Raw genomic sequence first — 24,933 nt, 5'->3', positions numbered from 1 at the left:
CAATGTGAAACGTATATATAATTGAAGAGTAAACAGATAAGCGATAGGAAAGCAATATACAGCGTAGTCCTCCAAAACAGCGGCCCACCAATCCAAACAAAAGTCCATGAGCGGCATTAAAAAGGTATAAAAGGCGGCGCGAGAAAGGTATAACGAACTAACAGAGTAAGCAAAAGGAGGATCAGCGCCTTCGTCCAAGTAGAGTAGTCAAATATCCATTCAGTTTCCCAGTAGATCGGATCGGAGCGTATGGCATGGCGCGTTGGGAAATTCAAGTCCAGGTGGTGATTGCACTGTCGTCGAGAAGATCGAAGACCCAACGGAGCCGGGTCGATGTATTTCCACATAAATAGCGTGCGTTGGTAGAGACAGGCGAACGTCGTAGGACGTCAAAGTCCGCATCCAATCCAATTCGAGCAAGCCGCCGCGTACGAGGAGCCGGAAGGGAGTAGGTAAGTTTTTTTGCTTTGGACTCGTCTCGTCTCGTCTCGTCTCGTCAGTTCTCTTCGGAGTCGTATCTTATTCGGTTCGTTTAGCACATCTCGCAGCACTCAATGCAGTCGAAGCAGCATTCGCAGGTTTCCTCGCACAGGAAGCAGCAGCAGAGAGTCGCCAGACTAAAAAGAAGAAGCGAGAAGTTAGCGACAGGAACAGGAAGCGGGTTCGCGACGTTCGGAGGACGGAAGTCCGCTCACCAGGCTCCCAGACACCCGCGGTCCTTCTTCTCTCGGCGAGGTTGCTGCTGGTACATCATCTGTTGCTGCGCGGCGGATACTCGTCAGTTCATGAATTCGGAATAGAGATATAGATATGAAGGGAGGTTCGGCTGGCATACCGGCGGCGGGCCTTGCGGGTAAGGCTGCTGGTAACCACCCTGGGGAGGGTAGTAGGGCTGTTGCGGCTGCTGGTAGTGGCCCTGCGGGGGGTAGCCGCCGCCCTGGTATCTATACGGACAGCAGTCAGCCGTGTGATCATGGGAGATGGCGAAAGCTCGATAGCCGGGTCGTGTCGCTCATCCGCGGGCGTCGACAGCAGACGCTCGCTCACAGCGATGGAATCCAGCTCGGCTTGGCTAGTCGACTCGAATCGCGCGATCGCGCAGCGATACGGACAACGGGCGACAACGAACAAGGAAACGGGACGCTTACGCATGCTGAGGGTGAGGGGGACCCTGGTTGTAGAACTCGTTGGCGGCCATTATTGCGCGGCGGTGAGGAGAGGATGGTCTGGTCTGGAGTACGGAGTAAGGAAAAGCAAGCGTCAGTTGTGATCGACGAGAACGAGAAAAAGAAGATGACGGGTTCCGGGGCACGGAGTAACAAAGGACCAATCGTTCGGGGAGCCTCGTACCTAAGAAAATGCCAAGTTTTAGAGGCTAGAGCTGAGCCCGGGCGACGCAAGGTAAGGCGAGCTGAGCTGACGGAGCGATCGGGAGGGGTCGAGGAGGTGTAAGAGTAAGACGAAACGAGGGCGAGGCGAGGAAGCGTAAAGTATGAAGATGGGTGGACGGGCTGGAAAATTAGGCGCAGGAGGATGAAGATATTAATAAGGGGCGATATGCTATTTATTATTTGGTTCGGTTCGTTCGACGTTGTCGCCTGGTTGCCGACTGGGTCGCTGAGGATGGGAATCGATGGAGACTCGCTCGGAGTCTGGAGGCGATTCCAAGGTTCGGACTTGCCGCCCCCGATAAGAGTCACCTGACCGCTGCACAGCTGCTTACTCAGAGAGCATAGCACAAACTATGCATTTCAATGCTGGGTGGGCTTCCATGGCTAGCGTTAACCATAAGCGTGGATGTGCCATGGTAAGGAGTATCTATGTCGTGGGGAGAGGTTTAAAACAGCGATCTATAGAGCCTATTGGGTTGTGGGAAAGGGTATGATGCTAGTGTAGGTGCGCTTTGCGACTGCCATAGTTATATATTCTTGCCGCTATGGTAGTCTAAGGAGAATAGCATAAAAATCGTGAGGTCCATACTGCGTAGGTCCTCCATAGATTTCTTCGGTCAACTATATATAGCAGTGCAAAACGTGAGAAGCAAGCTTGACCCTAAGAAACAGCTGCGGACGAAGGCAGGTATGGGATCTTCGAAAGCGAGAATGCATAGTAGATTTGGAGTATCGAGAAACCACCAGGAGGCTTCAATTCTCGTGGCTCTGCCTACTTGAATTACATCTTATTTCATGCACAGAAGCTGCAAGTTATAATAGTCCATTAGTTGATCCAAATGTAATAGTTACAATGAATACGGAGTACATCGTTGGTACAGCCCAAGGCACAGCCACATCAGTCCGACCAGTCCTACGTCCAGCTCAACAACTGCGCGCCACAGCCACGCACGTTGTTCTAAAAATATTCGTTGATCAGAGTGGCTGCTCAAGCACCATAGCCCGACTGCTTGCGTGGCTCACAGAGTCAAAGCGGTCGCGACGAGCCAACAGAGTCCAGCCGAGTCGGCTTCTGCTGAGCCTGAAACTAAGAGAGCCGCAGCTAGCTGCATGTGCGTTACACGCACTGATCATGAGAACGAGATGTTGATAAATCGACCAATCGACCGACTCTGCTGGCTCGTCGCTACCATTTGCTCATCACGGAAGTTCAGTTCCTGCGCACTTAGTAACAAACTTAGTCCTACAGGGCGATCCTGCAGCTAGTATAGTAGAGTAGTGAAGAACATCGGAGGTTACCAAAGTCCCTGCCGTTAGGCATTGGGAAACTTAGTAGCTCATCTTGCTTTCCCACCGTTTGGGGGCGGATGCTGAGTTGAGGTGTTGTTCGTAGGCGTGTTCGCCAAATCAGTATATTCTGGATGTAGAGTCTCGTGGACTGGCTGCTGCTCATCATCACACATTATGTCGTATCCCTCTGTGACGGGAGTACGAGGCCGCGATTCGACCTGTAGACCCTCAATGAGGTAAATGCCGGAAACGAGTTGCGCGGTAAAATAAATAAGAAAGAGAATAGAGAAAATATAACGATGAGAAAGAAAAATAGAAAAAAGCGAGTTCCAGAGTGTACGGAACAGGAAAAGAGAAAAGTGAAGAGAGAAAAGAAAAAGTAAAAGTAAAAGATGAGAAGATAACAAATGCGACTTCAAGCACGCAATATAAGGGAGAAGAACAACTCCGACAAACAAGAGATGTATACACGAATATAGATTAGAAAGTCATCAAGCATCCACAGTATAGAAGCAAATCAGACGTACGATGTTACTTCAGGGACCATGGGCTGGGACTCGAGATAGCAGGTGCTCTCGAACGATGGATACGGGTTCGTCGTAGGGAACGAGGTGAAGGCATCATAGCTGGTCATACCGGTTGGTTCCACACCCTGCGAAGACATGTCCTCAGAGTCGTGAGACTCAAATGAAGAGTCGTCGACTGAATTGATTGGTGCGGTGACCATGTCATCAGGGACTCCGTCAGCATCAAGAGAGTAGCCCTGAGCGACGTTCTCGTAGACGTACTCCTCTTTCTGGACCATCCAGTGCTTCAGGATGTCCATGGGCGGATGAGTACCGCCACCTTTCCCGCCGCGCTTTTCGCTGTCTTTTCCGCGCCCACCGCGACCGCGTTGGCAGGGGTTGAAGTGGGTGCGGCGAAGATGAGCAGCGGCATTGTAATTGGCTCCGTACCTCTTCCCATTCCGACAAGCTTTGCAGTTGGCAAGAAATTTCTTGTCGGGGGAGATATCGACGCATACCCAGACTTTTCGAACCACTGCATGAACGCGATCGATGTGGCGGCGAAGTTCATGTTCTCCGTGGAAGCCGTCTGGTTGGTCGTTGCACATCGTGCAATACGTCTTTTGCCGAGGAGGTCGTTGAATTGAGGCTTTGGGAATGGCAGCGACTTCCTTGGAAGTCCCGTCTGATGAAGAGATTCGGATCATCTTGTGCTCTACCACCTTCGGCGGAGAGGCCTTGAGAGTTTCGGTCTTGGGGGCTATAGGCCGTGCGCTGTGCACAATCTCCTGCGTCCTTCGAGCAGCTCGAGAAGGCTGCGTACTTGATAAAACATCCATCTCAGCAGGCACAGGGGGTTTCACATCGGTGACGGGAGAGGGAGGAATGAAGGACATCGTGGTGGCAGGAGGGGCAGAGCAGGAGTACGGCATGGCTATTGACGGGTCGACCATGTTGAATGGAGTCTGAGGGATGATTTGCGGGGTGGGAGAGACAGTATTTGAGAAAGGAACATTAAGAGGCGTGCTGGAAGCGGGAAAGTTGGATGAGGGAACAGCAAAGGAATAATCTGAGTCAATACTAGGACCTGAGGAGTCGAAACGCATCATTCCCATCGTTCCGCATAGAGACTCAGTCGTTCCACTGCGAGTCATAGGGACGGCTTGAACAGGTGCCGCGGCCAGGGGATTGTCGCCGCCCATGTGTCCTTGGAAGAACTGACTGGGCAGCGAGCTCCGATTTGAACCTCCGACTTGTACGGGACTCGCTGAAAACGCCAGAGAATCCGGGGAGACGTTCGTCTGGCCGTCGAAGTTGCCCAAATATTGTTTTGTGTATTCGGAGGGTGAATATTCGCTAACGTTCTGCAGGAGGCGGCGTTGGTATCCAGGAGTGTGTCGATATTGGGCCATGGACGTCATAGAATGTTGGTACGACACGGGGACCTGTTGACTCTGCGAGCGAACCATAGCTGGCGGTTGAGGAACGAATCCAGGACCGGAGGAGGGAAGCCCGTTGTCCGTCTGCGACATTGTTCTCGAAAGCTGCCAGGACGTTTCCGGAGCTGCCGGGGAGGACGCATGGGAGAGATCGCGCTGCAGAGCAACGCGCTCAGGAGGATCCGGAGTCTGCCAAGTGTCAATCCAGGGACTGTTGGCGGGAGAGTAGAGGATGAAGAGGTGAGGAAGGTAGCGCAGCAGGAACAGGCATGGATGGGGACGAGAGATGCAGCGGGACGGGAGGAGAGGACCAGAATAGAGCACGTACGGTGACTCGCCGCTTTGTCGGAGGAAGGCCAGAACCAGGTAGTGTCCGAGGAGTTTCCTGTCGTGTCCGTTTCCCGGATTTCTCAGAAGAGGTGCCGTGGCCAAGGATGCTGGAACCCGAAACTGGTCGATACGCGGGTGTGGACGGTGACACCGTGGTCGTAGGCATGAACTGACTGAGGCGCTGACTCCAAAGTTGATTTCGCTCTGTCTCCGGGAGATGGGAATGCTGATCCAAAAATGCGTCCCGATATCCATTGATGGCTCTCGTGAAGAGGTCGTCGTCGGCCATGGTGACTGCTGACATGCTGTTGCCCTCCTAGTCGTGGTTGAGTGGATGGATGGAACTGCGGTCAGTGAGAATAGTTGGGACTGATGAAGACTGGATGTCTTGTTAGTATACAGTTACAGTCGTATCGGTAGGATCCATAGCGATAGACAGGGTGGGGAGACAGACTGTGAGAGGTAGCCGGTAGAGATAAAGAGCCGATAAGATAGATGAGGATGAGGAGGTAGCACGAGAGCGGACAAGATATGGTGGAAGAGTGAGAGGGAAGGAAGAGGAGGATAAATAGAGGCAGAGATGAAGGATATGTAACAGAAGAAGAATAATATTAGAACAGGACCGGCTGGAGATGATTGGAATGGGGGTGAGCATGATGGGGGAGGGAGCAGTCGATAGATATCCTGGGTGCAGAGCCCACTCCCGCCCAATCTGGGTTAGTCAAACAGACTACGGCGTCAGGATGGAGAGAGGTGAGGACGAAAAAGGTACAGGAGGAGCCTGAAAATTCGGGAGCTCATGGCAGAGGTACAGTCGAGGATCATTGGATGACGTGAGGGGAGTCTGGACTGCGGGATGGGCAGGCCGGTTGCTCGAACAGGGAAAAAAGAAATAGCCCACTGATCAATGATCGCGAAGATCAGAACGCTAGTGCCCTGGGGCAAAGACGGGAAAGGAGAGGGTGACCAGAAAGGAAAGAAGGAAAGTCTGGTGACGGGCGACAGAAGGCGGGTTACAGCGGCAGAGAACTGCTGCTGCGTCAAAGTGAGGCGCCCATACGGATCCCTCGACGCTGCTGGATCAGTCATCTGAAGCCTCTCGGGCTCTCATGATTTGACAACGCATCCTGCTCAGCCATGGGGCAGTCCAAGTCTGGTAAAGGAATACTGGAGAGCAGAGTCGTGCCCAAGCCCATGTGAGTGGTGCTCACTGACCTGACCGTCTGGCAGCTTCAAACCACTCGGGACTGAGTCGTGTTTTCCCCTCGACTCGCTGGCTGCCACGTTGTCTGGCCTCTGGGCTACACCCGTTTGGGTTCCTACCATTTCCACCCAACACCCTCCTTTACGATAACCATACGGAGTATAACTGCCTAGCAATCCTGGCGAACACCGCGGTTCGCTCGGTTATTGTGCTGGGTAACGAGCCAGCCGATGTGCAGCGGTCGCTTGAATGCAGCTTGCCCGCGACGGACGGCCGACTCAGGCAAACTTGCTTCTGGAAGGGTGCATGACATAGGCAGATGGATCAATACTCCGTACAAGGATCTCCGCCGTTGGAACGGCCGGTACCAGACGGCTGGCTTCCAAGGTTCAACCCTTCTAAGTTCTTCCTCTGTCCGACTCGTTCGGCGACGGTCCCGGAAGGCTGCGTGTTTGACTTCGAAACATTATTGCAGTATGGAACAAGGCAGACTTGCGCCCCTTGGCGTCTTACTTCTCCGTTTCTCCGGATGCGCAGTGCCCAGGAGTTCCTTTGAATCGCGATCTTGACTCCTTCATCTCGATCGTCTCATTCTCATCGAGGATTCAAGGGTGCAAGGTGGGCCGGCGGGGAGCGATCGGAGATTGCCCTCGTGTGAATGTCACGTGACGCGCATACTCTGCCTTGAAACGCCCGTTAGCCAGCGTTAGCCAGACTTTGCGGGTGGAATGGCCCACATGGGATACCAGCATCTTTAATTAGATCTCCCTTTCATATACGGAGCTTGCCCGGAAGAGTCTCGGAAGACGTCACTCTACCCAGCGTTCGAAGTTCTAGAAATCGGAGTTCATCGCAGATTCGTAATGATCTCCAGATGAATGGGTCCGGTCAGCCGTTGTATGTCACGGCTAACGGATAGAAGAAGTGCCTGTGCCTGACTAATCGCGATAACGGCCCTCGGGGCAACACCGACTCGACTCCATCGACCGGCCGAGTGTATGGCGGTCTATTGAAAGCTCGGTGCGTTGTCCTTGCACTGACGATATTCCCTTACCCACAGTCCTTCAACGGCTCAACCGGCACATGGACGGTCCCATGTGCAAACCTGAAACGAACTGTGCCCAATGATAGAAGAAACTGGATGGAGTTGACCCTGACACATCAATAACACGTGCATCCAGAATGCCTCGAAATGCATGTACAGAATGCCGGTGAGTAAAACCCTCTACCAAAGTACTCTGCTAAGGCGCAACAAAGGAACCGAAAGGTGAGGTGCTCCCTCGCAGAGACTGGGAGCAGATGTAGACGATGCCAGACTCGCAACCTGGCTTGCTCGTATGCGCAGACTACGAAAGTTCCCAGTCGTCAGCTCTTGAGGAGTACAGCGTCTCCAAATGCAGATACAAGCGTTCATTCGGGGCTCCAGCTGTCGAGCAATACTTCCGGTCTTGATGTCGGCACCGGTACGCCGGCTGAGCTCCTGCGAGAAGCAGAGTTGACGCAAACATTACTCTCCCTCTATTTTCAGAACTTCAATGATATTCATTTCATGTTTGACCAAACTATATTCCTTCGCCGTTATGTTCTCGGCGATATCCCGAAGGTGCTCTTGTTCGCCATAATGGCGTTGGGTATTCGGTGCGCAGGCCTATCCATAGTCTTCGACGGCACTGACTTACTGCAGATACTCCCACGCACCTTTTCAGAGCCCTCGTTTGCGTCCACACTGGGGAGAGCCATTGTATAACGAAGCACGACAGCTATTGAAAGAGGATTTTGATCACCCATCGCCGACCACAATCCAAGTCTACGTGCTGCTTGCTACCTACAACCTGACTTTTGGAGGTGCAAGGAAGGCATGGATCTTCTTGAGTACGACTTCGCAGTAGCGATGCGACCAGGGTTGACAAGTTATTAGGCTTCGCTCGCAGCTTTGTGAGCATATTGAAACTTGACCAGCCGGCTAGCGACACGGATCCTGTGCAAGCCGAGCTTTGCCGACGTTTGGTTGCGACAGTTGCCTTAATGGAGCATACATTTCCCTCGGGTTTGAATATGGGCCGGCCTTTCCCGCCAGTGCATACCCTACCCCGGTTATACGCCGAGGAGGAATTCGATGTGATCAAAAACCCTGCTTTTGCAGCCGCCAATCTCCACCCGATGCCATGCATTGCCCAGGAAATACTTACCCTCTCCGAGTACTATCATCAAGCATGTCAAATTTTCGACACCCCAACCCCTCAAGGGTTGGAAGCGCTTGAGCAACGGTTATCACAGTGGCAAGCCAGTCTGGATGAATCCCTTGTCTTCAATCGAGAAAATCTCGAAGTTCACCTACAGAAGTTCGCTGTTCGCCCCTTCGCCTATATGCATCTACTTTACGCGCACATCTGGCAGCTCGCCCTTTTCGACTCGATGGACTGGACCTCTGCCACGATAGCTACTGCGTCCGAGGCAGGGAAACGCATCCTTCCAATATACAAACAAGCTTCAAACATCACCGGCATTGTCCACCAGCTCTGGGAAGTTGCGCAGCTTGACCTGCACAACAACTGCTTTGGACAGATCGCGAAAACGGCCCAAATTATACTTGCACATCAGCTTTTGTCTACCACTGATGCCCAAACCATGGCCTGCTTGCAGACCGAGCTTCTCATCCTCCGTGACTGTCTCATCAGAGTTAAGGCCCATTGTCGGCTTTACAACTGGGTGGTACGCGAACACCAAAAATCTAGAGTCACTCAAAGCGCTAACATTACAGCCACGTAGTTTGACCAAGCCGAGTGGTTCCTCCGCATCTGCACTCAGGATAGTTTCTTGCAAGGCTTGCATGCCTGGAAGTCTGTGGTACGCTTCCAAGTAATGTCGCTTGGGACTTGCTATGAACGGCTGGACTACGAGACTGCTAGTAAGTCTGCACGATTATCCCTCACGGAAATTCTCCTTTACGTCAAACCTAACCATGTTAGGTCGCTCGAGCGGATTAGAGAGTCTAGCAACCGCCCACTCTTTGGATCAGCATAGGGAGAACCATCTCCCGACGATGTTATCGCCGATATATATTGCGCAAAGACAGCGAGCCCATACACTTCCATCCGCTTCCGGCTCTGGTTGAGTATCCACGTGGTCCTCTGAGCATACTTCACGACAAGTAAGGATGGCGACAAGTAAGAATGGTGGTTTTATCATGGCTGTGCCTCCCACAACCCAGATTACATGTTGGTCAGTAAGCTCAGTGCGCGAGTACGGATTATTCGGCCTTTGAGTCATGATGAAATCAAGTATGCTCCGGGCTGCCAACAACCCTCCAACTGCCAAACACTTACCTTGGTGAGCGCCCGTGGCCAATACGAGGATCGACAAGCAATTGCATGTTCGCTGTTGGAGACGGATAAAAGCCGTAGCCCGTCCTTCAACCCAGCCAGGGCAGGTCGCGAATTTGGAACAACTCCGGAAATGACTCGCTTGCACTCGACTTGTCGAAGCCGAATTCAAGGATCTCCTCCATCTTCAAATTTTTATGAATAATGAGCGTATCGCGCAGGTCCAGAATCTACACCCTCAACGTGTCCTGGAACTCGTGAGTGACATCTGGGAAGTATGGTCGCAAGTACTTAAGCTAGTCCTTTGCCAGAAGTCGCTCTCCCCTTCACCAACGTATACCCATATCGACGACAATATCGTCCAAAGGGCTATTCTGGTCTAGCCCGAACCGCCTAGTTGTCTTCCCCAGATGGCTGTCAATCTGCAAAAGGTAGGCACAACCTCGAGCGTAGCGGATCATACAAGTCATCATAAAAGCTCTCCTGCTACTCGAGCACATCCATTCGATTTGCGGACCGGGCCGTACGAGAACAATGACGAATTCAGCCTATCACGCAGATAATCCACCCCACAGAGACCGAAGCGATACGGGAGATAGGCAGAGTAGGGCTCTGCGATGCCTCAACGTACCATCCGTTGTTATACCCGTTGGCTTCGAGCCCCATCATCGTAAAGCCATGTATCATCTCGTGGGAAATAGCGGGATCAGTTCATGGTCCGTTTCCTTCCAGCTGTTTTCGTCGCACTCTAGCACAGCTATCCAGAGACGCGCTCCCGCCAAACCCGCTATCACCCGCCAAATGAACATAAGAACAGTACCTTCTTTTTCTCTCGTCGCTATCTTCAATGCTTGGGCTATCATAAGCCCATGCTGGAAAAGATGATTTCCCCACCACTGAGGACCTACCTTGACGACCTTGATGCTACGCCACTAAGCCCTCTGCCATAAACAGAACCGGGACTTTGTCTCGACCATTTGTCCAGTCAAAGCATTATGCCCTTTTTTCGCGACACACAAGCATGGTTTGGCGCAGTGCTACGAGGGCCTTGAATACAACAGCACAGAAACTGAAAACAACCATATCACTAGGTACTTCTACAAGCAATCTGCAGGCCCTGCATCTGCATTCTCAGTCAGCCAGATCTTGGTCACCAGGAGTCTTATCTGTCCAAGCCTGCACTGTCAGCCTGCCCTGTCAGCCTGCCCATCCTTGCTTCCATGTCCGACACCACTGAAATCACCAAAGAGACAATGTCCCCCACAATGACCGACCAAACCAGAACCCCCGTTAGGTAGTTTCGCTTAGGTAGTCAGTCTTTGGCCAGCACACACTGGATCCCACATCACCTCCGCACCTGCCTAGTCTAGCTGGTCTCATCAACTCCACCTTGTCCACCATCTCCTTCATGTTCGCAACGTCATCCTTCGACACTCAAACCCCTGTGGAAATACGGAATACCCCGTACGCCGGGCTTACATTTATCCCTGTGCAACTGCCCCTCATTTCACCATGCGGCTGAGATGGTTTGTGGTGAGATGACAAGATGCAATACCTTACCATCCTCAAGTCCTCCGCGGTAGCTGAGTGAGGCGAAGAAGAATGCATGAAAAACTAGAAGGAACACCCGCACCCGACGCGATCGTCGCTTCGAACGCCACGGAAGACTGTTCCATTTGTCGTGACCTTTGGGCGGCGTTTGCGGGGAATGTAATTCCCAGGGAGTCTAAAATCCGTTTAGGATCCATGGCCGATTGTAGCTGCCTGGTACTCCAATCGTTAAGGCCTTAAAGCAGCCGATTATGGACGAGCGAAAAGAGAGGACGGAACCTGATGGCATGGTTCTAAGTGCGGACATACCGCATGACACCGCTATCTTGGAGGCACTGATTGGTGGGTATACCTGGCATTTTCTACTTCACCACAAACCCTCAGTGCCGGGCCACTTGGGAAAAGGACGAACTCTGGACCCGGACTGGGTCGATCTGGACGTTGCCGTGCAGTGGAAACAAATGTGCCTTAGTTTGCATGGAACCAAATGTCAGAATCCAATAGAGATCTGGCCGACTACGCCTGCATGGCTTGTTGATGTCCAACAGAAGTGCGTTGTGCCGGGGCAAGAACACTTTCCCTATGTCGCTCTCAGCTATCGATGTGGCAAGCCCGAGGGCGAGACCACAAAAGTGGATAAGAACACGATAAATGTCCTGCGCGATCGCGGTGTCCTCGACAAAGCTGACATTCGAAGACGTCTTTCCCCCATTACTCGACATGCGATATCCCTAACCGCACTCCTCGGTGAACGATGCCTGTGGGTGGATGCGCTCTGTATTGCCCACGGAGCCCCCGGGAGACCCAGGCACAGCTAAACCTCATGGGGGCGATTTACGCAAGTACCATTTTCACCATTGTTGCCGTTGACGGAGACTCCAACGAGGGAATTAAAGGATTGCGGAATGTCTCTGAGCCTCGAGAACTAAAGAAACAGATTTTCCCCTTTGGGGACGATCATCATATAGTGCGCCCTACTGGCAGCAAATACTACCACAACGTGCCATACTACCAGCGCGGGTGGACGTACCAGGAGCTCACAATGTCTACCAGGAGAATACTGTTTGATCACAGGCAGGTTCGTTGGGAGTGTGGATGTAGCGAGTGGGTTGAGGATACGACCCTCGGGATCGATATGAAAAGGAACTTTCGTGATGACCCGCAACTAGGGCTGGCGGTGGTGTTGGCCGGATTTCCCGATACATACTCGCTCGTCTATCGATTGCGTGACTATAATGAACGTCGGTTGACTTGGTGGAAATTGATCTCGTTCTCGGCTAATGGATATAGTTGCTTGTTAAATTGCCTGAGCGTTTCATGAAAGCATTCTCTTTCTTCGACCTTGTCACCCAATGCCAATACCGTAATAGCCAGCGCTTTGACCGTTGATCATGCCACTGGCGCGGCCAACGCCCCCTTCCTCTAACTCAATCGTGGATAGATGAAGCAGACTAGTAAACATGGAGGAGGTGAACAAGTCGCGCGGAACAAACAAAGTCTGCGGTAGGGCGCGGCATGTAATCGGCCTTGAGCTGGTGCGCAAGCCAACTATGACATTTCCTGTGGAGAGGAGACAGGCGCAATGCATACAGGGACTACCATTCTTGACGGGCAGTCTTTATGTCCTGCATTACCATGATAACGGGCTGCAGCGCCATCTAGCCCAGTTCCTGTGATGGTTCACAATGCTAGCAGCTCTGCTCAACAGGGGTGATACTCGTGAGGCTCCTGCAGAGAAATTCAGCGCCTGCTCTACCCGTACCAAGGTCTGGGCTCAGCGCGTAGCTGTTTTGAGAGCCCTGGGTGTCTCGATCGCGCTCTCGCTCTCCGTCTTACGGCTGGGCACTCAACTACAGAGTGTGAATTGGTCTTTTACTCGTTGCAGTTATAGCTTGGATGATCTCTTTTGGTGATGGTGAGACTCTGAGGAGATACGCATAGCTTGCAGGCGATCTAGAAGCACCATCGCCAACTGGCGTGCCTGGTTGGTGCTCGTTAGGGTTGCCCTTTGGGACACGGTTATCACCTGGGCGCCATGAAGCAATTGAGAGGATCTGTAGGCCTGCGGTTGGCAAGGTGATGCGGTGCGGATCCATTTGACAGTCCGAATGCTGGGTGGACGAGGGCGGGTTAGGGCTATGGCGCGGACGCTCCACACAAGGAGAAGGAGTACACAGCCAGATACCGCGTGGTCGACAATCGTGGGAACGCCGTCGATCACGAAGCGCGATTATTCTCCCTGGACATGGTCAGAGATGGCCCGAATCGAGAATCAGGGCTTGGGTCAAAGGTTCCATCGGCATATTATCACAGACCAAATCATGCCATCCACCGATGAACGCCTTCTGCCGTCCTCTGCCTAGCCAGCTCCTGAAGACTAGTCCAATGCGTAGGGTAGATATAGAACAGAAAACGGAGGCCGGGACACGAGAAACGAAGGCCATGATACAGGAAACATGCAGATATGCACAAGCAGCTCGGTATGGTAATCTAAATTAACAGCCAGAGAGGGCTAGGCTATAAAACCAAGCGCGACACGACGTCGCATTCCAGGGGCGAACAAACGACACGCTAGACGCAAGGCACAGGATCTTTCTGGCGTGGGCAAGCAAAATTCATATCTATATGTGCTCGGGTTCTTGCGCTTCGGCGGATGAGGATATGGATGGGAAAGAAGACGGTGTACCCGGACAGGAACTGTCAAGTCTCATAGTAATCCACGGCGGATATTGTTGCGGACATGGACATGTTAAAGAAGAAGTGCAGCGAGGTCGAGGCCGAGGTCGAGCTGTTCCATCGCCTTTACTCTTGTGGACTTCACGTTGCGCAGCATCATGATAAGAGCTCTACCTACCCCAGCCTCTGGCTAACCAGACCATGTCCACGTTCACTCAAGCAGGCGCTAGCTCACCACCTGCAACGCAGAAGCCGACAATATGGCCAACGTGCTCTGAACCCTGGACGAGATTGCGAGCCTCAGAATCAGGAATGAGCTTGTGGACGCTCCTTGCCGCTATGCACGCCCGTCTTCCACCTAGGATAAAGCTTTCACTCAGCTTCAGTTGTGTCTCCTCGACCTTGATCCCGACTTCCCTATTCCTCCGGGTATTGTTGCGAAGCTGCAGAGGATTTGTGGCGCTATTAGCGTTGCTGAGATTGAGAAACAGAGCACATATCTAGTCGGATTTCCTTCTTGGTATGCGCTCTTGTAACCACCGTGGGGTTATGCGTTCAAAATCCTTGCTATAGGTAAGACCATGTATCAAATGCACACGTAGACCATGTATCAAGAGACCACATCCTGTGGCGAGCTGTTTCACAGCATACCATGTGTTTATACCGTTCCTCATCAATTCTCGAGTAATAAAATCAAGCACATACGACCACAGGGTGTGGAGAACAGGGCTTCCCGTCCGCTCAGCCGTACTTAAGCCACACGCCGGCTGGTTAGTAGTATGGTGGGTGACCACATGCGAATCCCAGCTGTTGTATGTTTTTGTTTTGCGAGCAGCGACCTGTTTAGTAGTGTTTTTGGGGGAAAGTGGTGGTAGGGCGACAGTAATCGAAGACACGGCCAACGAACACGAACAAGTCTCGAGTAAACAGCGAGAGAGAGATAAGACCTAAGATGGTTTATATTGGGAAATCTTCCAAGATAACACGGCCTTGGACTCATGCTTGCATGTTGCTCAGCAGCTAATACAGGGATTTTAGTGAACTATAGGTAGGGTTTCCAGCCCTACCCGCCCCTGCATGATCAGCCGCAAGCCGCATCGAGACCGACGCAGACCACGCAACTGAAATGCAAGTGCAGATCTCCCCAGGTTGGAGTGTGGATATAGAGTTGCAGGAGGAAACAGTGTCTTAAACATGAGGCTGTCCCGGTCCAACCCTTATTTGATCTAGCGATTCGGCCCTGGCCCCGGTCGCGGTCGCGGTCCCTGTCCCTGTCCGTCGCATATCGCACTCGCCGGCTACCTTGCCATCGGGGCTGATGAAATGGAGTTGCCTGGAGGTGCGAGGGCGAATGGAGACCGTGTACCTGAGGCCGAGGTTTCCTGAATTGCAAAGGACGTCGCCGTAGCAAAGTGATTGTAGTCGCACATGCCGGTATTCAATAACAGGACTAACGGACATGTCCGAGATCCCTCTTGCTAGGCTGTAGTTAAGTTCTTTTAGAACATGGACGGAGAAAAGATCCGGCTACCACGACATGACATCAAGCGTCACTCACCTTGCCATCTTCCTTCCCAGACTACACACAATGGAAAACAGGGACCCCTATCTAACCTGCATCGTGTGCGGGATGGAGACCAGCAGCTGGACGCCAAACAAGATAGACAAAGAAAGGCCGGACTGGAGAAAGATGCGAGAACAGAACCCGCATCAACCAGTCATTATTCCAGCGTCCGACTTGGAAGCAGTGGATTTTATCGGCGAGGAACTTGCGACTCTCTGGGCCGCTTTTTACCGGGCAAGTAGGTAGCCCTCCAGCTGGTACGGTATGATATGCTCATGCACATGATAACAATGGGTGGTATCTAGTCATCGACGACCCCACGACAAACTCGCTGTTTATCTCGGGCATCAACCGCAAAGGCGACTGCACGTGTCCGGGGCCCGTAATCAACGACCCCGACAAAGCCTGCGTTTTCTTCATGCCCCGGCGCCGCGGCCGGGCCCAGAGCCGATTCACCGACTTCCACCCCGTGAACATGAGCGGTTACGACAAAAACAGAGCAGCCGGGAAGCGGATTGGATACGCCATCCACGCGGCATGCTGGTTGCTTCTGGACCGGGTTATCGGCGCGGATCTCGTAACAAACAACCTCCGCGCGTTCGTGGACACCGTCTCGGCATTCTGGAAGAAGCCCGCGAATAGATGCTCCTGGGAAACGGAATCGATTTGGGAAGTTGGACCGCCTGAGCAGGACCCGCAGTGCTGGTATGAGCCGGACTCCGTGGGTCTGCGGAAGATCGAGGAGGTCGGGGAGCTCGATGAGGATGGATACCCGCGCGAGTTCACGAAGCGCGATATCCATGCGCCGAATAACCCGTTTCGAATCGTGGATATCGCGGAGCTGGTTGGGCGGGTGGCACTACCTAAGCAGGGAGAGGGAGTCGACGGGTCCTTCCAACCTAATGGTACCAGCAGTGCCATTGCTGCAATCTGCTGCCTCCCGACGGATATCGCCCTGCTGATCGTGGACACAATCTACACGACGCGGGAGTTCTGCCGGGCCAGGGTGCAAGACACGCGGAACCTGCTCCGGGCGACCGGGTGGGTGCTGCCACGGTCGTACTGGGTTGCGCGTTGCAACCCGGCGGTCGTGTTTGAGGTGCAGGATCTGCTTGACTCGGGCAAGGCTGCGGACTGGGCGGCGCTGTGTCTGGGGCTGGAAGAGCTGCAGCTTCACCCGGACTGGTACTGCAATAGTGGGTTGAACCATCGACGGAAGATATTGGGGTTTTTGGCGGAGATTAAGGAGGGATTTGCGGAGAGGCTATTGCCTTGATCAATGAAGTTGGTGTAGGTGGGAGCCTCTCATAGTATGCGTTCTTGCAAAGGCCAGTAGATTGAATGCTTTGGTCAATGGAACACGCTAGGTTGTTTTTGTGCCGTCTGCTGAGTTAGGAAAGTGAGTGTAGTGGTCAGGACATGGGCCGAGAGGACTCTGCTCAGTAAGCGGGGTCCTACCTAAGACGGACGGGACGCCCACATCAAATGGCAGCGGCGGCGGTCTATCAACCGGCGCAAAAGCCGGGATTGTCCTTGCGATAGGGAAGATTCTCTCGAAGGTGCATTTCAATGAGAATCGGTGTTGCTGGACGTGGAAGGCTACTGAGACAGAGACAGGGACTTGTAGATACATCCTCCCCGGCCGCCTGGCGCGGTGTCCGAAGTTGGATGATGCGCCCACCTGCTTTGATGCCTAGAAGTCCATGATATTCCAACACTAACTTACACTGCATTGCATAACTTATTCTCGTTTAGACTCCGATCCAGGCTTATCGAATCTCTCCGCAATAGCCTCCAAGCTAGGCCCCTTGGTCTCAACGAAGAAGAACCAGACGCAGACCGTCTCGACAACCAGCCAGCCCACGTAAACAAGGTAGTATTTCCAACCAATCGCCTCCAATCCAATCGGATTCACAAGGACATTCACGAAATTCGACGCCTTCCCGCAGAACATGAGGATGGCGAACCCCTTTGCGCGGATTGGGTAGGGCAGGACTTCGACCGGGTACGAGTACAGCAATGCATTGTAGGCGAGATTGTAGAAGGTGTAGAAGAGGAATAGCATGGCGATGACGGCGTTGCCGGCGCCTTTATTGTTGTGTTCGTTGAATAGGCCCGCGCAGAGGGTTTGGGCTGTGAATATTGCGAGCATGCCGGCTGTGGAGATGAGGAACTGCGTGCGTCGGCGGAGTCGGGCGGTTAGGAGGGCTGACCCGGTTGCGCAGATCCAATTCCAGATCATGAGTGAGCCGTTGATGATGCTTTGGTTGGAGCGGCTGGCGATGCCGACGGTTTCGAGGACACGGACGAGGTAATAACTGAAAGCATTGGCGGGTCAGTAAGGCAGATCTAAGCTTTGGCGAGGGCGGGCTTACGAGACGAGTCCATTTCCTGACCACTGCGAAAAGCAGCCCAGCATGACCAAGAGCAGTAGTCTGCGCCGATTACCCGGAGTGGCAATAAGTGCTTTCCACGGCGTCTTCGTGGCCATGTCCGTCTCGATGACGCGCTTCATCTCGGTGTATTCCAGCTCTACCATAGCATCTCCCTCTCGCCCGTCGGCGTGGTACTTGACTAGGATTTCCTTTGCCTCGCCTGCGCGTCCGTTGGCAATTAACCAACGTGGCGACTCCGGGAGAAGGAACATGCCGACCATGTTGACGAGGGCGGGGACTGTCTGCAGGAGCGATGGAATCCTCCAGGCCCACTCAGTCGGCATGTTGAATGTCCCATATGTGACCCAGGCAGCAAGCACGGCTCCTAGGTACCATGATGTCTGGTACAAGGATGTAGCGACCTGGCGGTCTTTTGGATGGGCGAGTTCGCCGATCAGAATGGGAGCGTAGGTGTTAGCGAAGACTAGGCCGAACCCAAGGAGGAAGCGGGAGATGAGAAACATGGAGACTGGACATGGCCATTAGTGATGCATGGGACTAATGTCGCGGATGGCGTACTGTGCACAGAAGCCCCTTGGAGGATCCCTCCTACAGCCATGACTGCCGAGCCGAACCAGATACCCCAGCGTCGGCCAAACCGATCACCAAGAAGACTAATCAAAGGGGTAGCACAGATTGCACCGACGGCAATGATTGAGGTCATCAAGCCCAGCAAAGCGCCGGAAGGGTTGTCAAAGTCTGCTTACACGGTCAGTGCTCATCCATGTGTGATTAACAAGGACGTACAACTGATCCATGTCTCGACAGCCTGCAAGCCATTCATCATGGCACTGTCAAAGCCCAAGGTAATGGCAGGCACCAAGCAGCCGGGTATGATGCGCAGGTAGAGGTTGAGGAGGTTTCGGTTCTTGTAAAAGGGAGGGGCAGCCTGGGCAAGCTCTTGCAGGCGGGCGTCGATATCTGATATCTCTGCATCTTCCTTGGAAGCAACATGTTCAAACTTCTTCTTGGACTCGAGTTTTGTATCAGCCATTGCGAGGGATATTGGCAGGAAAGCAGCTCTGAGATGAGTACCGACCAGAGTCGCGGATGTCGAGGTAGTCTTTATACATCACACGGCAGAATTCCAGAATTCTCGGTAAATCACCATACTTCCGGACGTTGAGGAGAATCAGGTAAAGTTGCGGGGGAACCCCATCCATCCGTCGCATTCCCCGTATCTCGCAATGTAAATAACAGCAGCGAATGACGAGGGCTCGCCGCCGAAGCCGGGCCGCATTCTCGGAGCTCATCCAATGGCGGTTGACCCAGACCGATCTCCCTTCTCCAACTCACCACGTCGCGTCCGGATAGTTTCCGATGGTGTGCTTGGACAATGTTTGGGTAACGAGTGCGTAGGCCATCTCAGCAGATCCACAGATAGGAGGTATAACTGTTCCATCTACCCCTCTTGAGATTGCACGACTCAACCATCTCCCTGTTATCAGGTCATAATGAGCGCCCCTCACGACATCCAGACTCTCCTTGATAAGTTGACGCTAGAAGAGAAAGTCTCTCTGCTAGCAGCTGTCGACTGGTGGCGGACACCGGTCATTCGCCGGGATGATGTTTTCGTCCCTCATATCAAGGTCTGCTAGGCCCAACGCTTCATATCTCAGCCACGTTGACTTTGAATATAGACCACAGACGGTCCGAACGGCGCCCGCGGCGAGAGCTACGTGAGCGGGATCAAGGCAGCTTGTTTTCCATGCGGCTCGAGTCTGGGAGCATCCTTCAATCGTGACCTTCTGTTCCGCATCGGACAGGAGATTGCGAAGGAGGCAAAGACAAAAGCAGCGAGCGTGTTGCTTGCTCCTACGCTGAATGTTATCCGATCTCCACGAGGTTAGTCCCACAATGCTCGATGTTATCTTTGCTCACTCGGACCAGGGGGTCGGAATTACGAGACGTACTCGGAGGACCCGGTGGTACTAGGGATGCTATCGGCAGCCTTTATCAACGGTGGGAGGATGTACTTCTAGCGAATCAACCGAGCTGATAGGTCCAGGGTGCCAGTCGGAGAATATCGCTGCCACTCCAAAACATTTCGTCGCAAATGAGACCGAAAACAGCCGGACGGTCTTGTCTGCAGAGGTGGATGAGCAGACTCTTAGGGAGATCTACATGCTCCCTTTCCAACTGCTTATGAAGTGGTCGAAGCCATGGTCTCTCATGACAAGGTACGAAACCGGCTTCTCTTGACCTGGCTGCGTCTGACAACTTCTAGTTATAATCGAGTAAACGGGACATATGTCGCTGATTCCTCACAACTAGTCAACGGCGTTGTTCGAGGCGAATGGGGCTTTGACGGCGTCGTAGTCTCGGACTGGATGGGCGTATACTCCACCTCCGAGAGCATCAACGCGGGAGTCGATATCGAGATGCCGGGTCCTACTAAGTGGCGTGGCGATAAGCTTCTGAAGGCCATCGAGAAGGGTGAAGTATCAAAGGATACAGTCAATGCTTCTGCGACTAGGGTCCTCGAACTTGCAAAGCGACTCGGTCGCTTCGAGAACCCGGATGAACCGCCTGAGGTGGCGCTGCAGAATCCCGAGCGAGACCAGTTCATCCGGACTGCGGGAGCGGAGGGTATGGTCCTACTCAAGAATGAGGGCAACGTCCTTCCACTGCAAAAGGGGGCGACCGTTGCGGTGATCGGATATCATGGCATGAATGCTGCTCTGGGTGGAGGTGGAAGTGCGCGAGTTGATTCACTGCGTGCCGTCAGTCCGGTTCAGGGCTTGAAAGAGGCAGGGTTTAATGTCGTCGAAAGCCCAGGAGTCCCAGTCTTTGGCGCTTTGCCTCATGCAGACGCATCGGTCCTCTACCTGGCAGACAATAAGACCCAAGCCCAGGAGCCAGTAACCTTAGAATGGTATAATGGCCACACAATTGGGCAGGACCTTGTACATACCGAAACAAAAGCCGTGCCGGAGTACATGATCAAGGAGAAATGGCCCTCTTACCTCAGCGCTGAGTACTGTACCAGGATGACGTTCGGTATACGCCCTACCACAACGGGACAGCATATTCTCTCAGTCATTTCGACCGGGCCCGCAATCTGCTACATCAACGGCGAGAAGGTCTTCGCGAGGTCCCAAGAGACAGACCTCAAGCCGGAGTCCTTCTATTTCTTCAAGTCGCAGCTCGAGCGCCGCTTCACATTTCCCATGGAAGCAGGCCAGTTCTACACACTCAATCTTGAATCCTGGAATACAGATCCGGACATCCTCAACAGCCCTCGTCTCAACGGCCGCATGTTCCAGGGCTCGACGTTACGGTTCCATCAGGAAATCAACCTGCCCGCTCGCATTGAGGCAGCCCAGCTTGCTGCAAAGGAAGCCTCTCACGCTGTTGTCTGCATCGGCACCACACCCGAGATTGAATCCGAGGGCTTCGACCGCACAGACTTCGCCCTCGCCCAGTCCCAGTACGACCAGATCCTTGCGGTGGCGTCCGCAAACCTTAACACAATTGTTGTCAATTTCAGCGGTAGCCCCGTTGACCTAACACCCATCATCGACAAAGTCCCAGCTCTAGTCCAAGGGTGGTTCCCCGGTCAAGAAACGGGACACTCTCTCGCCCTTGTTCTTTCGGGTGCTGTGAATCCAGCCGGAAGGCTTCCGTTCTCATGGCCGGCTAGAGACGAAGACAACCCCTCATTCGGGAACTTTCCTTGTGACGAGGAGAAAATCGTGAGGTATGAGGAGGGCCTGGACGTAGGCTATAGGCACTATGACCGACCAGAGACGCCAAAGCCCTTGTTCCCGTTCGGGTTCGGGTTAGGGTACGATGTTGATTTTGAAGTCGGTAATCTGCATCTCGGGGATCCAAAGGGTTCTCCGGCGCTCGTCGAGGGAATCCCGGATGGATTGATTGAGGTCACACTTTCCGTAAAGAATAGCGGCGCAAGAGCCGGCTCGGTGGTCTTGCAGTACTACATCTCCATCCCGCAACCAGTCCACGCCAGTCGAAAGAGACCGCTGAAAGAGCTGAAGGAGTTCAAAAAGCTCGTCCTGGCACCTGGTGAAGAGAGGGTGATTGTTACGTCGCTGGACAAGTACGCCGTGAGCTATTACGACGCAGAGGGGAAACACTGGCAGGTTGATGCAGGAATATTTTCGCTTTCTGTTGGTCTTTCCGCGGAGGAGGTTTGTCAGTCTGTCCGGTTTGAGATCCGGCAGGGGTTCAGTTGGACTGGGCTTTGATTCTTGTGTGGAAGCGTATTCCGTACCGTATAGACTACCGGAACATCATCCAGCAATGGGAGAGCTTTCCACAAAGCAGTGCGGAGTAAGCATGGTCCTCGGCGGAATGGCGTAAGGCTGGATGGAGTCTGGAGAGTCCTGGGGTTGTGGCGAATTACTTCATTGTTCATTATTGTTATCCACAGTTCGACCTGAGTTAGGCTTGAGTTTGAGTGATCTTGGATGGAAGCCAAACTGGGGAATTCGATACATGGTTGCGAATCATGGACGGACGGTGATCACAGGGGCGTTAAGGTTGGCGCCGTAATCCAGTGGAATGTTCCCTGGCCGAAAGTCAATGGGTGGAATGCCAGAGAACGCTCTCCTCTCCGAGCAGTGGCAACAAATGATCGACGCGCTTTGCAGTTGGCGATGACATCGATTAGGCCCCAAGGGTGGGTTATCGCCACGTGATCTGGCGGCCACGTCATAAGGGTCAGTGGCAGCGGAGAAAGGCACTTGGAGACAGGCACAAGACCGTTATTGCTTTTCTACGCTTACGCTGCTAGTTATCTTCCTGCATCCTCCATTTGCTCTCTCCACACACTACATCCTGGACTATCGCAGATTCTCACAAAAATGACCGACCCCACGCTTTATCTCTACACCTCCCTGACTGCGGGATCCTCTCATATCATCACCGCTACTTCGCGTTTGGAGACCATTCTCAAAGCCAACAAGATCCCCTTCCGTGCAATTGATGTGGCTACCGATGAAGCCGCGAGGAAACTCTGGGCACGTCGCTCCAAAGGAAAGAAGTTGCCTGGACTGGTGAAATACGGGACCGTTGTCGGCGTATGTTCTTGACCATCGCTTCTATGACGAAGCGGGGTTGAGTCTCTCTACGTGAACATAGCTGACACAACTCAGGACCTCGAACAAATTGAAGAATGGAATGAATTCGGCGAGCTGAAGATGCAAATCAACGGCGTCGAACCGTTTGACGATCTTCCCGCCACCGACACTCCTCTCCCTCCCACCCAACCTACCTCGACCTCCGCTTCCACCCCTAAGACCGAAGCCCCAGCCCCCAAGGCAAGCACAATCAAGATTCAAGATCCTCGTGACAAGGAGACTCAGATGGATGATTCCGTCACCAAAGCCCTCCGTCAAGCCGGCGCGGAGGCCGCAGCCAAGGCCAAGGAACCTACCAAGGAACCTACCGCACCAGCACCAGCAGCCGCCGAACCCCAGATCCCCGCCCCAACCTCCGACGCAGGTCCCAAGGAAGGAAGTGGCCAACAAAGTGTACGTCGCACGTCGGTCGCTCCTGAAATCGCAGAGTCTGGTTCAAAAAGGCCGCCTTTGGTGCCCGAATGTGCTGCAGAGTCGTCTGCCAACTTCCATGCTGATAACGCTGAAGCTTTAGGGCTGATCAACCATCATCGTAACTCAAACATCGCTGCTGAGTCAAAGGAGGAGGCCGAGAAGATGGCCAAGGAGCTGCGGAAGTCTATTTCTGGGGCCCATAATCCTGCTCTGGAGTCTCTGCGCGAGCAAAAAGCGACACTCGCCGCGGAGGCTACGGTCGAAGATGCCCTAGAGGGGTAGCTTGCTTGAGTTTTATCTTGCACCATTCGCCCTTGCTGAAGGTCCCAGCGCTTGTACTATTCTCGACCTGTGATAATTAATGGATGTTCTATGACTCGGCATTGCATGTTTGTTTTACCATGTACGGATACCTCAGTGATGCATTTTCCGGTCTGTTCAGGTTTCAGTGATCAATTTATTCTGTTTATTCTGTTGATCAGTGTACAATCAAGTTAATTAGCATTGCATTTCAAGGCCAGATACTTCTGCTATTCCATTCCAATACAGAATGCTTCCTGAATGAACTGCAAGGATCGCAGGAGATCTGGTAGGTCCAAATTGTCGGTCGTCAATCCATGATATATTCACGCTTCAAATCTCTAATTACAACTTTATAATCTGCTTCCGCTCAATTTAAATCGTGGTAGTCACTCCTTCCTTTGCTTGTTGACCGCCTCGCGCAGCTTCTGAATAACGTCACCGGGGTTCTCGGCGCCAAAGACAGCCGACCCAGCGACGATGACGTTCGCACCCGCCTCCGCAGCCTGGTCGATCGTTCCAAGACCCAGTCCACCGTCCACCTCGATGTTCAGATCAGGGTACTTCTCGCGCAGCGCCTTGACCTTGGGAAGCTCCGAGGCCATGAACTTCTGTCCGCCGAACCCGGGGTACACAGTCATGACGAGAACCATCTAGCAAACGCAAAAACAGTCAGCATTCCCCTTCTCCAGCAGAAGAACTATTGTAATAAATGTAGGCAACTCACATCCGGCTTCTCCTTCTCATCCTCCGCCGCAAGAATATCCCAGAGCACATCAACCGGCGTATCCGGCTTAATCGCGATACCCGCCTGCATCCCCATCTCATGAATATACCGGATCAACTCCTTGGGGCTCGTCTTGCGCGTCGTCTCGTAGTCCGCGGGTTCCTTGGCCGCGACAGAGGACACCGACGCCTCGTAGTGGAAGCAGTACAGGTCGCACCCGGCGTCTTTGAAGTCCTTCACCCATTTGTGGGGCTACACGTACACAGAATGCGTCAGCACTGGGAAGAGCGTATCGGGGAAGTGGGTGGGGGATGGCGTACCTCCGCAATCATCATATGGCAATCGAACGTCCCCTTCCCGTGCGCCTCAGTTGGACGAGCGACATGCGAGCGGATCTTCGTGACGACCGGCGCACCAAATGTGATGTTTGGCACGAAGTGGCCGTCCATGATGTCGACGTGCAGCCAGTCGGCGCCCTCGGAGATCTTGGTCGAGCATTCCGACCCGAGGGTTGCGAAGTCGGCGCTCAGGATGGAGGGGGCGATGATTGCGGGGGGTGACATTGTGATGTCCGTTGTATAGTGTACAAGTGGAATGAAAGTATGGGATTTAGAGTGAGTAAGATATGAAGTTGAGTTGTGGTGGTTGGATCATTTGCGGAGCAAATTGTCCCGCCAGTGA

At 53.2% G+C, this 24,933-nt stretch overlaps 8 protein-coding genes across 8 annotated transcripts; 4 read left to right on the top strand and 4 right to left on the bottom strand.

Moving 5' to 3' along the window:
• Positions 1–519: 519 nt before the first annotated feature.
• DSM5745_07207 (uncharacterized protein) lies at positions 520–1,198 on the bottom strand (the record flags this gene model as incomplete). Its single annotated transcript, XM_026749223.1, has 4 exons — positions 520–617; positions 696–739; positions 836–1,072; positions 1,149–1,198. The coding sequence occupies 4 exons, from the start codon at positions 1,196–1,198 to the stop codon at positions 520–522; spliced, it is 429 nt and encodes a 142-aa protein (XP_026602313.1).
• A 2,000-nt stretch (positions 1,199–3,198) lies between these two features.
• Positions 3,199–5,245, bottom strand: DSM5745_07206 (uncharacterized protein; the record flags this gene model as incomplete). The annotated part of the gene is made up of 2 exons (XM_026749222.1): positions 3,199–4,815; positions 4,955–5,245. The coding sequence occupies 2 exons, from the start codon at positions 5,243–5,245 to the stop codon at positions 3,199–3,201; spliced, it is 1,908 nt and encodes a 635-aa protein (XP_026602312.1).
• Positions 5,246–7,365: 2,120 nt separating this feature from the next.
• DSM5745_07205 (fungal specific transcription factor domain-containing protein) lies at positions 7,366–9,147 on the top strand (the record flags this gene model as incomplete). Its single annotated transcript, XM_026749221.1, has 6 exons — positions 7,366–7,371; positions 7,476–7,798; positions 7,845–8,032; positions 8,079–8,872; positions 8,930–9,068; positions 9,140–9,147. 6 exons carry the CDS (start codon positions 7,366–7,368, stop codon positions 9,145–9,147), a joined length of 1,458 nt encoding a protein of 485 aa, XP_026602311.1.
• A 6,151-nt stretch (positions 9,148–15,298) lies between these two features.
• Positions 15,299–16,550, top strand: DSM5745_07204 (uncharacterized protein; the record flags this gene model as incomplete). Its single annotated transcript, XM_026749220.1, has 2 exons — positions 15,299–15,512; positions 15,580–16,550. The coding sequence occupies 2 exons, from the start codon at positions 15,299–15,301 to the stop codon at positions 16,548–16,550; spliced, it is 1,185 nt and encodes a 394-aa protein (XP_026602310.1).
• Positions 16,551–17,015: 465 nt separating this feature from the next.
• DSM5745_07203 (uncharacterized protein) lies at positions 17,016–18,703 on the bottom strand (the record flags this gene model as incomplete). Its single annotated transcript, XM_026749219.1, has 4 exons — positions 17,016–17,592; positions 17,650–18,178; positions 18,229–18,408; positions 18,457–18,703. The coding sequence occupies 4 exons, from the start codon at positions 18,701–18,703 to the stop codon at positions 17,016–17,018; spliced, it is 1,533 nt and encodes a 510-aa protein (XP_026602309.1).
• Positions 18,704–19,163: 460 nt separating this feature from the next.
• Positions 19,164–21,917, top strand: DSM5745_07202 (glycoside hydrolase family 3 protein; the record flags this gene model as incomplete). Its single annotated transcript, XM_026749218.1, has 4 exons — positions 19,164–19,298; positions 19,350–19,554; positions 19,718–19,889; positions 19,937–21,917. The coding sequence occupies 4 exons, from the start codon at positions 19,164–19,166 to the stop codon at positions 21,915–21,917; spliced, it is 2,493 nt and encodes an 830-aa protein (XP_026602308.1).
• A 618-nt stretch (positions 21,918–22,535) lies between these two features.
• Positions 22,536–23,507, top strand: DSM5745_07201 (uncharacterized protein; the record flags this gene model as incomplete). Its single annotated transcript, XM_026749217.1, has 2 exons — positions 22,536–22,751; positions 22,827–23,507. 2 exons carry the CDS (start codon positions 22,536–22,538, stop codon positions 23,505–23,507), a joined length of 897 nt encoding a protein of 298 aa, XP_026602307.1.
• A 407-nt stretch (positions 23,508–23,914) lies between these two features.
• DSM5745_07200 (ribulose-phosphate 3-epimerase RPE1) lies at positions 23,915–24,815 on the bottom strand (the record flags this gene model as incomplete). The annotated part of the gene is made up of 3 exons (XM_026749216.1): positions 23,915–24,178; positions 24,253–24,504; positions 24,573–24,815. 3 exons carry the CDS (start codon positions 24,813–24,815, stop codon positions 23,915–23,917), a joined length of 759 nt encoding a protein of 252 aa, XP_026602306.1.
• Positions 24,816–24,933: the final 118 nt, after the last annotated feature.

The sequence above is a fragment of the Aspergillus mulundensis genome, assembly GCF_003369625.1.
Source record: "Aspergillus mulundensis strain DSM 5745 chromosome Unknown scaffold_7, whole genome shotgun sequence".
NCBI lineage: Eukaryota > Fungi > Ascomycota > Eurotiomycetes > Eurotiales > Aspergillaceae > Aspergillus > Aspergillus mulundensis.
Note: the sequence above shows the minus strand (reverse complement) of the source record. Positions and strands in the feature narration are given on the sequence as shown.